The 13,237-nt window shown below is 43.8% G+C and overlaps 1 protein-coding gene across 4 annotated transcripts; it reads right to left on the bottom strand.

Annotated features, from left to right (window-relative positions):
* Positions 1 to 525: 525 nt before the first annotated feature.
* On the bottom strand, positions 526 to 12,358 carry ISCA1 (iron-sulfur cluster assembly 1). 4 transcript variants are annotated; one of them, XM_059142760.1, is made up of 5 exons: positions 12,144 to 12,358; positions 5,925 to 5,978; positions 2,235 to 2,282; positions 1,272 to 1,399; positions 714 to 813 (listed from the first exon to the last, which is right to left on the bottom strand). In XM_059142760.1, the coding sequence occupies exons 1-5, from the start codon at positions 12,222 to 12,224 to the stop codon at positions 747 to 749; spliced, it is 378 nt and encodes a 125-aa protein (XP_058998743.1). In that variant the 5' UTR covers positions 12,225 to 12,358; the 3' UTR covers positions 714 to 746. The 4 variants fall into 4 exon arrangements, with proteins under 4 accessions (XP_058998742.1, XP_058998743.1, XP_058998741.1 ...); XM_059142758.1 differs by having other exon boundaries at positions 1,272 to 1,395; positions 2,235 to 2,340; positions 12,144 to 12,355; XM_059142761.1 differs by having other exon boundaries at positions 2,235 to 2,340; positions 12,144 to 12,354.
* Between the last annotated feature and the right edge of the window lie 879 nt (positions 12,359 to 13,237).

Raw genomic sequence — 13,237 nt, 5'->3', positions numbered from 1 at the left:
TAAAAACAGTGGGTGAAGTCTTTCTTACCTTTTGATGCCATCTCTCAGAACTGTTCTGCACTGCAGTTCAAGGAAATCTCTGTTCGATACTTTCATCTACTGGCTGGTGTTGCTAAAGAGTAAAGCAAATGAGGCATCTGACAAAGACATTTTGGATACAAATGTAGAAATGCTGTGTCAAGTTTGGGGAGAAAACCAGTGCAGTTCCACGTCACGCCCGCTCTCAGGATCTTCTGCCTCCAAATTTTACGAGCCATCGATCTGGTCGGAAATGCACGTTCACGCCACTCTCAACAGCGAGCTATGGCGTGCACACGTATTAAAAATACATTTCCTGAAATCCTCCCAGGTAGACAGCGTTCATGAAGCTGGTTCTAATAGAAAGGATGCAAGACAATTAAGTGCAGGGTAGGATTTTTTTTTCTTTACAAATCAGGAAAATGACCCAAAGAGAGGAATGGCTTCTCGTTTTCTGCCTCTAAGAAGAATACAAGTATCGCTTCTTCTGGAATCTAACACACTGGCTTCACTTTCAAAATGCATCATTTTATTTTCCGTGTAAGGCAGTCATACATTATAAACTTTAAGCACGTGACAGTCACATGATTTCTTCAGTAAGCCCTAGGACTTCCATGAGTGTTCTTGGAGCTTACAGCCAGAGTAGTCAAATATTAAAGCTTTCTCCACAGCCACACGTTCCTTTGATGTTTGGGTTATTGAAAACAAACTCACTGGATAATTTATCTTCAACATAGTCCATTTCTGTTCCTAAAAGTGTTAGCTGTGCTTTCTTTTCGATGAACACTCTGACTCCTTGGGGAGAAGAAAACACATGTCACATAAAGCCTGCAGGTCTATGGAACCTGCTGGTTCAAAGCACAAGTGAACTTTTAAAATAGTTAACCACTGACAAAAGTCTAACAGGAAGCTTCTGAATCTATCTCATTATTTCCTTTAAGAGCTTTAGTGCTCAGTTTCCTGTCTGTCCCTTTTCCACCCAATGATCTAAGTTAAACACAGTATTAGGCCTGACAGGTGCAGAGAAGCATACTCCATGACAGTTCCACGCAAAACTAGAATTTGCTTTTCACTGTATTTCACCCATTTTTCCAATTTGCAACATGAAGGAAAGGCGTATATTCTGAGACTTTGTAAAAACAGAGTCAATAAATGTGTAAAAGCCTGCACGGACATCTGTACACATGACACACTGGAAAGCAGACACACATACACAGGACTGTGATACATGGGGCTGGTGTCATGAGGCCCACCAGTGCAACGTGGCCATTTTCTTCTTCTGCTCATGGGCCGGAAAACTGGCAGTAACGTAACTCCCTGGAATTACGCTGGTAGAGGCTGGTATCTTCATAAATATTACTGGTGTAAGAAAGCTTTCTTCCTTATAAGAAACTGAGTAATTACTCAAATATAAACTGTATATAGTTATTAGAAATCATCTTCAGAAAGATTTAATATTTAAAATTTAAAAATTTAATATTTAAGGTATTTTATGTAGAGATCTAAAAAACAACACAAAATGTCATCATTGGTCAGTAACTTCACTTTAAAACAACTTGATAAAAACAACAACAACAACAAAAATGTCATCATTGGTCAGTAACTTCACTTTAATGAGATGAATTAGCTAGGTAATAGCACAGCTCTGACGCAGAGCTACCACTGAAATACCCAGAGCTACCACTGAAATACCCATGCTAGTGCTCTTTGAAGTTCCCCTGAGGCCGTGACATTATTTTGTTCTAAATAGGTTTTATCAGATTATTGGGTAGGGCCAGGGGGCAAGAGAGAATTAGAGCACTGGCATTTTTAATAAAAATTAAAACACAGATTCTTCAAAAGCACGAGATGACATTACTTATTTGGTATAGACGTCAAATTGCTGCTTCCCAAAAGATGGATGGTTCTGTCTGAAGTTTCAGCATTTAACATCTTTCTGCAATGATTATCTTTTCTAATTGAAATAAAACAAATGATAAGAGCATACCCTCTGGAGCCAACCTGAGTAGGTTCAACTTTTCCCCAGGCCACTGAACTAGCCTCAGTGACCCTCAGACAAGCTATTTTACCTCCCCATGTCTCAGTCTCTTAATCAGCAAAATGGGGGACAATCCGGTACCATTCTCACTCAGCTGCCGTGTATCAATCATCTGATACATGAAAGTCCATCAAACCACCCTACCTCACAGCAAGCACTATGTATGCTTGGAACTCACCATCTTGAACAACTTCTTCATCAGAATCTCCTTTTGTCTTTGTATATTCTAGAGTATAAGAAAGGCCATTACAACCCCTGGTTCGGACACCAACTTTCAGACCTACCTGAAAAAGCAGTGTAAATATACACTTAGTTTTAAAGTAGTGCATATTAAACATTCATAAACACCCTGGCTATTTGACATTTGTTTCTTCATAAGCTTAAAGAGATATTAGATTTCTGGCTATGAAATGTCCCACCAAGAAGTATAAGTGGAAAGGGAAACAAGCATTTAAAAAATGTAGCTATTTAACAAACAGCACTGCAATACTAGTGGGGATCCTAAAATAAAAACAACTAAATGCAAAAACCCCAAACCAGTCACTACCGCTCTACAGAAAACATTTTTTTTCCCTTTTTAGTTCCAGTCCTTGTCATAGATACATATAATCTAAACACAGGCTTCACTAGAACCGGAATAAGTCTTAGTTCTCTGATTTGTTTTTGCCACTTAAGGCATCATCCTTCCATGTGATTAACTGTCCCAATTATCATCTGCATATAATGCCTTGGCAGTCCACTATACCAATGCATGTTAACTACTTAACCCTTGCTTTTGGCAGATTAGGCTGGGAATAACATTTTTAAAGGAAGAGGGTTTTTTTTTGGCTTCTGTTTTTTAAAGTAAGTTCTGCCCAATGTGAGGCCTGAATTCACAACCCCCTGATCAAGAGTTACCTGCTCTACCAACTGAGCCCGCCAGGTGCCCCTTAAAGGAAGAATTTTAATTCTAAACATGAATAATCCCTTTTTTTAAAGGAAAAAGAAAAGTACCTGATGGCACAAATGACTACCTAATAAAAAAATTTAAAAAAAATTAAAATAAAGATTTTGTTTGTTTATTTGACAGACAGAGATCACAAGTAGGCAGAAAGGCAGGCAGAGAGAGAGAGGGGAAAGCAGGCTGCCTGCTGAGCAGAGAGGCCGATGCAGGGCTCTATGCCAGGAGCTGGCATCATGACCTGAGCCGAAGGAACCGAGCCACCCAGGAGCCTATACCTAACAAATTCTCAATTCCTCATTTCAAGAGATGTTCTCAGGAAGCTTCCCTATGTTTAGGTTCAGTGAGGTCCCTAGGCCATCCCCTGGAAACCATCCTGCCTTTACACAGGGCCTTAATTCTAATGCAGAACTATGCAAACATTCTCAAGTACCAGAAATCAAAAGACTGCAGCCCGCAGAGATGTTAAGAAGTTAAAATGGGACCAAACTGCACTTTAAAAATATCAGCCTTAATCTAATGTCTATCTTAATGTGATTTCCTAACAATATCTACCGAACATCTAATCTTGGATCCTATCTGCTTTTTTGAAGTATACAGTAAAAGTATTATCATGAAAAGTAGGATTTCGCCAAGCAGATCCTGATTCTCTTAAAAGCAGCAATGTGTATTTGCTTCAGGAAAGTAATCACGGAGCAGGAAGACACTTGGTGAGAGCGGGAGCTAGAATGCTAAGCTGCCTGGGAGTTCTAAATGAAGCAGTCCGACTGAAGTCTCTTCTGTCCTTAACAAGGAGAGAGAACTGTGGTCTTATTCACTCCCAGAGAGAGAGAAGAGAACGTGCGGGGCGATTCACACATTCAGCGTGACCAATAAGAAACCATCTAGCTGGAATTCTGGAGCACATGTCCTGAGTATTAACTTGACTTAGCTTTTATCATTATAAACAGGAAGACTCAAGCAAAGCAGGAGGTCCAACGACTAGGAATGAATACAGACACTTACAGAAGACAGAAAATACAGCTTTAGGTACCTGGAGTTTGGAAAAGGGACTGCTCGCGCCAGCAGTGATGATGAGGGAGCAGGAGGCTGGCTGAGGACAAAGCAAAAGCTGGCGCCTTGCACCCGCCCCCTCATCCGCTCCCCTCCATATGTGTAGCATTCCTCAGGCACCCCTGACTGCCATAAAATGATAAATAGTTAACTTGCTGAGATCACAATCCTGCAAGACATGAGTCTCCCTTGGTTTGCAAATGTCCTTGAGATTACAACAAAGAAGTTACCTTATCAATAGCCCAATTTCCAAAGACACAGAACTCAGTTCCTCAAGCCCTAATGTCACCCTCCCCTCCATAAAAAACCGAAGGAGGCGGAGGTAGAAGGAAAAGTAAATAAAGTTAAATTTCTTCTAAACCTAAATCTCATTAACAAGGATGCTTGATAGCAGGAATGTAACATTCCACCAGGAGACTCTCAATTGTCCTTACTTGATAGCAACTAAGACTTCAATATCCTGATAGTATTCTTTGCCCCAATAGCCCTTCTGAACACCCCTTTGTCCTCACCTACCCAACTCCTATGTATATAACCAACCACTCCTAACAACCCGGGGCAGCCGCATCTCTGCCTGCCCACGGGCCCTGTCCCCATGCTTTAATAAATCACCTTTTGCACCAACAACGTCTTAAGAATTCTTTATTTAGTCGTCGGCTCCGAACCTCCTCACCCCACTGAACCTGATTTAGGTTCTGGGACTTCATCAGTGACACCCCATGAGGCGTGCGTGCTCCATCCTCTTCATGTCACTGCCATCCCTCAAACCTACATGCAGCTACACCCGTGTATATATACTCTTTCCATCAGTCTATCCTAACGGGGTTGCCACACGGATACATTTTAGCATTTAGTAATTCTTAGGAGGAATGTGCCAGAACTTCATTACACTGTAATGCAGGTTGTACAGCAGAACCTAGACACCACTCCAAAGTCTAATTACTAAATATTAGTAGTTTAGTACTTGGATGTAATTTACAGTATTCCACAGGCAACAATGCCCGAAGGTGAAGGGGATGCACACTCCCCTTACTCAACAGTTTTGTGTCTAGGAGGACAGCCTACAGGGGTGCACTAAGCCAGGCTCACAGGCTTAGTCCTCTAGAACAATGGGCCTGACACACTACAGACAATATTTGCTGAACGATATTGGTGGCAGCACTAGATGTAACCAACCCCAAAGACCTTAATATGGGGCACTGGCTAAATAAATAGAACCTGTTCAATAAAATACACTAATATATCCAGTCCTAAGAATGATAAAAAAGGTGGGTCTTTCTGTAATGCTCTGGAAAGAACTTCAAGCTATATTATTAGGGGCAAAAAGCAAAGCGTAACCACAGCATGTATGGAATGCTTTCTCTAAGTAGGGAAGAAGATGGACACACAGATGTTCATCTCAGGAAGGACACTTAAGAGGTGGCCCCTTAGAAGGCTGAAAGACAGCCAAGAGTTTGGGTCACAAAATGACGTCCTTTTCCCTCAATACCCTGTTATATTTTATTTGAGCCTCTAAAAATCACAAGCGGGGACGCCTGGGTGGCTCAGGGGGTTAAGGCCTCTGCCTTCGGCTCAGGTCATGATCCCAGGGTCCTGGGATCGAGTCCCGCATCGAGCTCTCTGCTCAGGAGGGAGCCTGCTTCCTCCTCTCTCTCTGCCTGCCTCTCTCCCTACTTGTGATCTCTGTCCGTCAAATAAATAAATTAAAATCTTTCAAAAAATAAATAAATAAAAAAAAAAAAACCACAAGCGTATTTTACTTTTTAAATAAAAATCCCTAACCAATGAAAACATACTGTGTATCACAAGATAATTCATTGTGAAAATACAACTTCAATTTTTTTACTGAATATTCATCTGATTGGTTTTACTTACGTGTTCGGGCTTATCTTTAAGAAGCTGTTTTATCTTGTTTACTGCTGAAGGTGTCTGAAAAAAGAACAAGTTATTAAGTTTTTAGCTACAAAACCTGCTTTCTTTAAAGCCTTATAGTTCCTTAGTCTTTTAAGACTATTCAAGTCTATTAGCACATTTGTCTGACAAATTTATATTCCATTCTTGTCTGAGTACCTTGTGGCTTTTGTACATAAACACATGAACTCTCCTCAACTCAAAACATCCTATTTTTATTAACATACCTTCTAGCAATATCCTTTGAATCTTGTTCCCCCCAGTCAAGATCGGCTCCCTGTCATCAGTTCTCTGGTTCTACTTACATCACAAACCCACGTTTGCTGGGCAGCCTCTATTCTGTGCTCCTGCTGCATGCTCGGCAACAAGACAATCCCTGACACAGAGAAGGTGCTCAGTAGCCAAGAATCAATCAAGGAATCGCTGGGGAAGCAAACCTTCAGGCAGTTTTCCTTTTGATTACTATTAACTCTACTGTTTTTGTTTTGTTTTGTTTGTTTACCCCAAATCTATTTCAAGCCCATTAAAATGCAGAGAAGAAATAAGGCAGCAGCATCAACCCAGAGGGTGCCTCTCATAAAAGTCCCACCACGTGTTCGCACAGCTACTAAATGTGGCTTAAAATATCTCAGGATATCCGGATGAACAGAATTAAGCTAGTCAACTACAGAAACAAGCGCCGGGAGGCATTTTTCAGGAGCAATGCTGTTTAATTACCTGGCCCATTTGTCTTCAAAATGAGGAAAGCACCACGATGTATTAGGTATATGGGTCAGGATCACCAAGCCCCCCTTCCTGGGAAGAGCAATTTTCCCACATCTACTTTATTTCTATCTTGGGTCCTGTCTGCTTTTTCATGGTGTTGTCAGGGACAAAGTCTGTTCCAGGGCATTTCTGCCCTACTTCCTAGCTATGTCCAAGCCTGTTACTTGGCTTTAATGGGGAGAACAGACCCTCCTCCTCAGGATTCTTGGGAGGATTAAATAAATGAGTTCACGAAGTACATTTACAACAGTGCCAGGCACAAAGAGCTCAATATAAACCTGCTACTTTACAATGATGAGAGCATATTAACAAAGAGATCATGTCCTTCCTACTTTATTAGCTTAGCTGGCAATGCTGTGCTGGTCCTCCAGTTTTTTTTATTGGCATTTTATTGGTTTGTGGAATCCCAGAGTGGACATTATGACCTATAACTTAGAAGTAACTGTAGCCAAATCCCAAGCCTGTGCTACGGGAGCAGACCAAGAGGATGGCCTCCAAGTGTGCTCTTGGGCCTGTCCAGTGGGGGTGCTGGCCAGATGAAGATGTGGAAGCAGAGTCCGGACCCAATTTAGAAAAGCCATGAAACCAATTTAGAAGGCTGACACTAGCATTTTTTAAAAACACAAACAAGAAGAGAAAAGAAAACAATGTATTACACTAAATAAAGATGAATGTTCAGTGAAACTATGACTTCAGTTATTAATATACAGTGGGTATACACATATATACTTATTGTATGTAACTATAAAAGAAAAAAAAAAGGTTAAAAAAAAAATCACCATCAGTAGTGATTTATAAAGGCCTTTCCCCACAATTCTACCAGAACAGGAGGACAACAGTGAAAATAGGGAGCAGTATGCCAGAGAAAGAAGGAAATGAAGAAGAGAATTACTTTTTTTTTTCTTCTTTTGAGATCACAGCGTCAACCTCAAATAGTTACAGGAATAGTCCTGAAGAAGAATGTTAAAAAATGCTCATTTACCCTTCTAAACAAATGTCAGAAAAACTAGCTTCTGCTGGTCTCATGGTCTTATTTCCCATATTGAGCCCTGAAGAAATTAATCTAATTACTGTCAAAGAGCAAAGGATTTCCGCTAAGTTTTAAAAAAAAAAAAAGCACAATCGTGGGAAAATATTTATTGCAAGTACAACTTGCCCTGTAATGCTGGGGAGTCAAAGGTGATGAGTGTTCACTGCTACAAGACCAAAACAAAAGTCAGGGAGTACACACCACTCTGTCAACAGCCCCACGCGTTTCTATCTCCACATGATTATTAAATTACCAAAATTGATTTTACAAAATAATTTTTCTTCTTTTCCCAACTCTTAGTAGAAAACACACAGTAAACAAAAACAATTCATAGAGTGGTCCACCTATCCCAAAGTGGTTGACTTCACACCCCTACACTGTCCAGGGAAAAGTAACCTGTGTGCCTGGGAATGGTCATCATAGGAACCAAAATGAGTCTTTCTTAATTTTCGTCTGTCAGGCCAAAACCAAGCATACTCCACTGGCAGAGTGTTACTGATGGAAACCCAGCAGAGTACGTACTTAAGGGGAAATATACAGATCTTGTCACTTTCTAAGTGAGGGATTTGATTTTCAGAACAAGTCAGAAGGACAAAAAGGGAACATGTGGCACTTGAAAAAAAAAATGCTACTATAAAAAAATACTTTCTGTATCCTCCTGGGCTCTCCAGTCTTTGCAGGCTCTGGCAACTCTGCAGTAAGTACACTCAATCTGGCCAACAGTCCAAAAACTTCACAACAACATGCCGCAGGCCTGGTAGCCTCCCGTTTCCATGCACTCCCCCAAACGACTAAGACACCTACACTTTTCTAAGAAATGTATATATAATTAATGACTTATTCACCTGCAATTTGGCCAATGAATTAAAGTTTAAGATTCCTGAAACTCAATGAAACAGAATGATCGTTTTTAATCTACTCATAGGTAGATCATAGAACAAGACAAAAGGCCCTTAAAAAAGATCTTTAGTCTGTTTTGGTATCAGAAACTTCTCATCCTTAACACTGTATTTCCTTAAGTAATTCCCCAGGCAATTTTAATATTTTGCTGCTCAAGAAAAAAAAACTAAAACCAAAGCTAACTCCATGATTATGTATACGAAACATGTGCCAACAACTACAACCTATTTTAATTTCATTATAAATATGGCATTTTAATGTTTAAAAGACGGCAGATAAATAGCAGCCAATGAACAAGTTACAGTATCTTTCAACTCATTCTTTAACAGCTACAGGTGGCATTATGATATTTTCCCTTTTGTCTTTTCCTAGTCATCTCTGTGTGTGTATATTTTGTGGCCTTTCTTATGTTTCTCATAATACACATTAATAAACATATTAACCATTTACTGAGTACCTTCCAGGTGTTTAATGGTTTATATGCATCATCTCATTCTTACAATTCTGTGATTTAAGTATTAAAGATTAAATAACTGATAACGGGACAGTAAGTTAAGGAATGAAGAGTTAGAACTCCCAAACTTAAAAAAAAAAAATTATTTACAGTGACTACATAATCGGTCACCAACTGGATCTACTCTAATTTATTTAACTATCCTCTTATCGTTATACATTTAGGCGACCTGCAATTGTTTCCTGGAGAATGCCCTGTAAATTGCCTAAATATACAAATTACTGCTTGATCATTGCTCCAAAACACTTCTGGTACTTGTCCTTCAATGAATTAACTGGGGCTCAAGTAACATTGTTTCCTCATCCTTCTCAACCAGGTGCCACTAGAAAGTTAAGTCTTAAAGCACTCACTGCACATAATGCATTAATTTCTGTCTGTGTATGAAAAATGATGCTGGCTGTGTACCATCATTCTCTTACAACTTTGGCTGCACTTTATGGACAGGTGTCCATAATCCTAAATTATGATTGCACTAACTCTGATCTGTAGAATGATGGAAATAAAAGCCTCTGCTAGCAGGGTAGTGTTAGTCTTCAGGCTTTCATCATATTTTACTCTGGTTCCTAAAAATTCAATTTCTTTTGTCAATTCCTCTGCAGGTGTCCAAAAGTACTCACTTTGAAGTGGTGGGGTGGAGACTTAAAACATTCAACTAAGAAACCATCTCTGGTTGCAGAGAAGTGTTAAGCACAGCTAGCTGGTCACCAAAGTAAGCCTTCTGTTCCAGCAAACCATGAGTCCTCTCCTGGACTAACATCAGTTAACGCAGATACCTGGGCGCTGACAGCATGGAACCATGTTTTCATTTCATCAACTCCTTTTCCTTTTCCTAGCCTTTTGATGACCTCTGCTGGCCACGTAGGTACAGGACTTAGACAAGTTTGCACCATGTCAAATTACTGATGTCAAGTTTATGTATCTAGGTAACACTGATCTCTTCCTACCCATTTTATTGAATCATTTCTGGTTTCATTAGCTTTTATCTGTATTCACTCATTAACCCTTTGATCACCTTCCTGCTTCTGCACTCCACAGAACATGCTAGGATTTACAAGGTTCATGCCAGGGTCTTGGGAGCAGGGAGCATATGCTGATTAAAATGACTGCAAGCCTGCTATGCGGGCTATGGGTGGAAAACAACCAGGACTTGCATTTTCTCTGGCATCAGCTAAGACTACAGGGAAAGGAACTTTTAAAGTTAGCTAGACAGTTAAACAGGCTAAGTTCACACAATGGCCTCTGGTAAGTTAATCAAACACTTGATCAAAGGCAACACAGAGCCCTTGTGAACTAAGAATTGACAAGATGAAGAACTGACACAATTCTGTTAGCAGAATAAGCCTGGTGACAGGTCATGAAGCAGGAGCAAGTGCAGAGAGCGCAGGTCTGAGAATGTCAGCTGTTATTATCCCTGGTAATTCCAGGGGTGGCAATGGCCTGGCCCACAACTATGTCCCTGGAGGGTGGGAATTGGGTAACTCAATTTATTTTTTGTCCTGAAACACAGGAGGTCTTAAATGTCAGCTGAATGAATGATGAGGAGGAAGGGAATGACTCAGATTCTGAACAAGCAGGTAATATGTTAAATGATGGACAAAGAAAAGGCAAAAAAGCATCTCCTCTTTCTGGCTCTATCATTATCAGTAGTAGAATTCTTTTCAGTTTTCAGTATTTTTTGACTCAGACTGAAAGACACAAAGTATGACCCAGGCCCTTCAGTTCTTGTGATTTTCAAGACAGTGGGAGAATTCTCAGATCTGATGATGTTATCTTCTGGACATGAAAACAGGGTTGGTGGCACAGAAAACAGGAATATAGAATAATCAGAAAAACACTTATCCATTATAAATATGAATCCTCCCACCTGATCACAACTTCCTTCTATTTTGTTTCAACTGATTTTCTGACAACAGGCTTTTTTATAGCATTAGCTTGAATGGAATCCGTGATCCAATTCGACTTCCCACTCTCCAGATGCGGAATGCTTGCACAAAGGCTTCTCCTTAACCAAGACTGGGGTGAGAAGAAGGCCGAACTGATTCATAAGCTCTCCTATGAAATCCAACCCTTTCGGAACGGTAAACACAAGTGACCGTCTAACTGATACGGAGTTTTCTTGGGGTGAAATGTTTTCTAACGACAGAGGTGATGGTTGCACAACACTATGAATGTACTAAATGCCACCGAATGGTACATTTTTTAAAGGCGTAAATTTTTTTGGTATGTGAGTTTTCCCTGTTAAAACAAACTGCGCAGAGCACCAGGGATCGCGTCTGCGTGGTAAACCCTGCGGCGACCGTGCGCGGTATGGACTCCGGTGCTCCCCCAGGGTGTTCAACCTTTCACCCAGAAAACGCCCAACGCTCTCTCAGGGTAGAAATTTTTATCCTTCTTTGTCCTTTGTGAGAGCCGACTACGGCCGAGGCCCGCTGGAGGGACGGAGGGTGTTTCAAAAAGCCTCCCCGACGCCAGGAAGGAACCCTTTGTGCACTAGAGCCTTGATCTCAGTGAGGGGTGGGCTTTGTTGACGCGGTGGCTCTCACGTCGCTCGCCGCGCTCGCCCCGTCGTCCCCCGGCGAGCTTCCGCCCTCCCCGCGCCCCTCGAGGGCAGAAGTCCGGGTTCCCTCCCCCAGCTTCCCGCTCCTCGAGCTCCTAAGGGCCCGCGACCCGAGCACAGTCGCGGCCCCGGCTCGCAGCGGGCCTCCCCGGGGGCCCGGGGCTCCGCGCACACGCGGCGCCCCTCACCGCCCCGCAGACAGCGGCGCACGGCCTGCTGGGAAACGTAGTTCCCGGGGCGCCCGGCTCCCACGGAGCAGCCCCGCCCGAGCTTGTTTATCTCCCCAGCCAGAGCACGGAGGGCAGGGCGGCGACGCGGCGGCCGCACAGCGGGCCGGGCGCCGGGCCGCCGTGACCTCCTCGCGGGGGCGGAGGTGAACCAATGTCACCCGTCCGACCGCGCGCCCCGACCACTCACCAGGGTGAGGGCGGCCCGGGTGGGCTGCAGCTTCCTCTTGCTCACAGCCCGGACAGTGGCCCGGACTAAAGAAGCCGACATCCTCGCCGTCCCGGAGCCCCGGTGCCTCGGGCCGAAGCTCGGCCACTTCACCCTCTCTCCATGGACACGGCGGCCGCATTGACGCCACAGGCTCCGGCGCACGGCGCCCCACGCCCCACCCCGCCCGGGCCCGCCCCGCCGCCGTCATTGGGCGGCCGCATGAGTGACAGGCGGAGGGCGGGGCGCGGCGCTCGGGCTGTGGGCACGTGACGCGGGGCATTAGCGCGAGGCTGGGGTGCGTGGGGGGTGTAAGGCCGTCTTCTGGGGGCTGCTTAGGCGCGTCGTGGGGAGTGGGGTTTGGGCACGCGGAGTGGCTGCTGGCTTGACTCTGGAGGCTTGTCGCTTCCCCGACCTGTCCGTGGGAAAGGTGCGGCGTCACTGCTTAGGAACGCTGAACGCGAGAGCTGGTGTTCCCCAGAGCAGTAGGGGAACACGCACGTACTTGTCTTCCTTCCTGGTCGAGCTAGACGCTTCTTCAGGCATAGACTTACCGCAGGGGGCCCGAGCACACCCCTGCGCGTCCTCCCCTCACCGCGTGCTGACTGGAAGAGCTGTTGGAGGTTGGTGCTAATACAGCTTTCGCTTTCAGGGGCTGACTCGAACCCAGCGCCCTCCGGGGATGTGACGGGGCGGCTCCGTCGGCCCTCAGCGAGACCCACGGAATAGACTTGAATGAACACCTGTTGTCCGCCAGACCCTGCCGTGGCTGCTCAGGGGCCTCTGCCTTATAATTCTGCTTGTTAATTGAAATACACCTAAGCCTGGTAACTGGAGAGTCCAGGAAAGAATGAGCAACCCTGGGAGGACAGAAGTGCGGCAGGGTTAGCGCCCCGGAGGGCAACCTCCCCATAGCTGGCTTTTCTCATAGGCGGCAATTCCTCGCGGCGGTGCTAGAGGTAAAGGGAAAAGGAAGGTCGGAGGGGCGGGCCTGGGGAGGAGGGACTCTGCTCAGTGTTTCCGTGGGGAAAGAACTAATCAGCGAAGTGTGTTTTAGAGCCCGGTTTCTTTCATCT

The sequence above is a fragment of the Mustela lutreola genome, chromosome 12 (assembly GCF_030435805.1).
Source record: "Mustela lutreola isolate mMusLut2 chromosome 12, mMusLut2.pri, whole genome shotgun sequence".
NCBI classification, from domain to species: Eukaryota; Metazoa; Chordata; class Mammalia; order Carnivora; family Mustelidae; genus Mustela; species Mustela lutreola.
The sequence above is the reverse complement of the archived record's forward strand: the minus strand, read 5'-3'. Positions and strand labels throughout refer to the sequence as shown.

Bases quoted from the DNA above. Each gene is read 5' to 3' on its own strand.
- ISCA1 (XM_059142758.1), bottom strand. From the start codon at position 12,224: ATGTCGGCTTCTTTAGTCCGGGCCACTGTCCGGGCTGTGAGCAAGAGG. The intron at 5,979-12,143 runs GTGAGTGGTCGG...TTCTTTTTTCAG, and splicing joins CCCGGGCCGCCCTCACCCTG to ACACCTTCAGCAGTAAACAA. The intron at 1,396-2,234 runs GTGAGTTCCAAG...CTTATAAGGAAG, and splicing joins TGAAGAAGTTGTTCAAGATG to AAAGCTTTCTTACACCAGTA.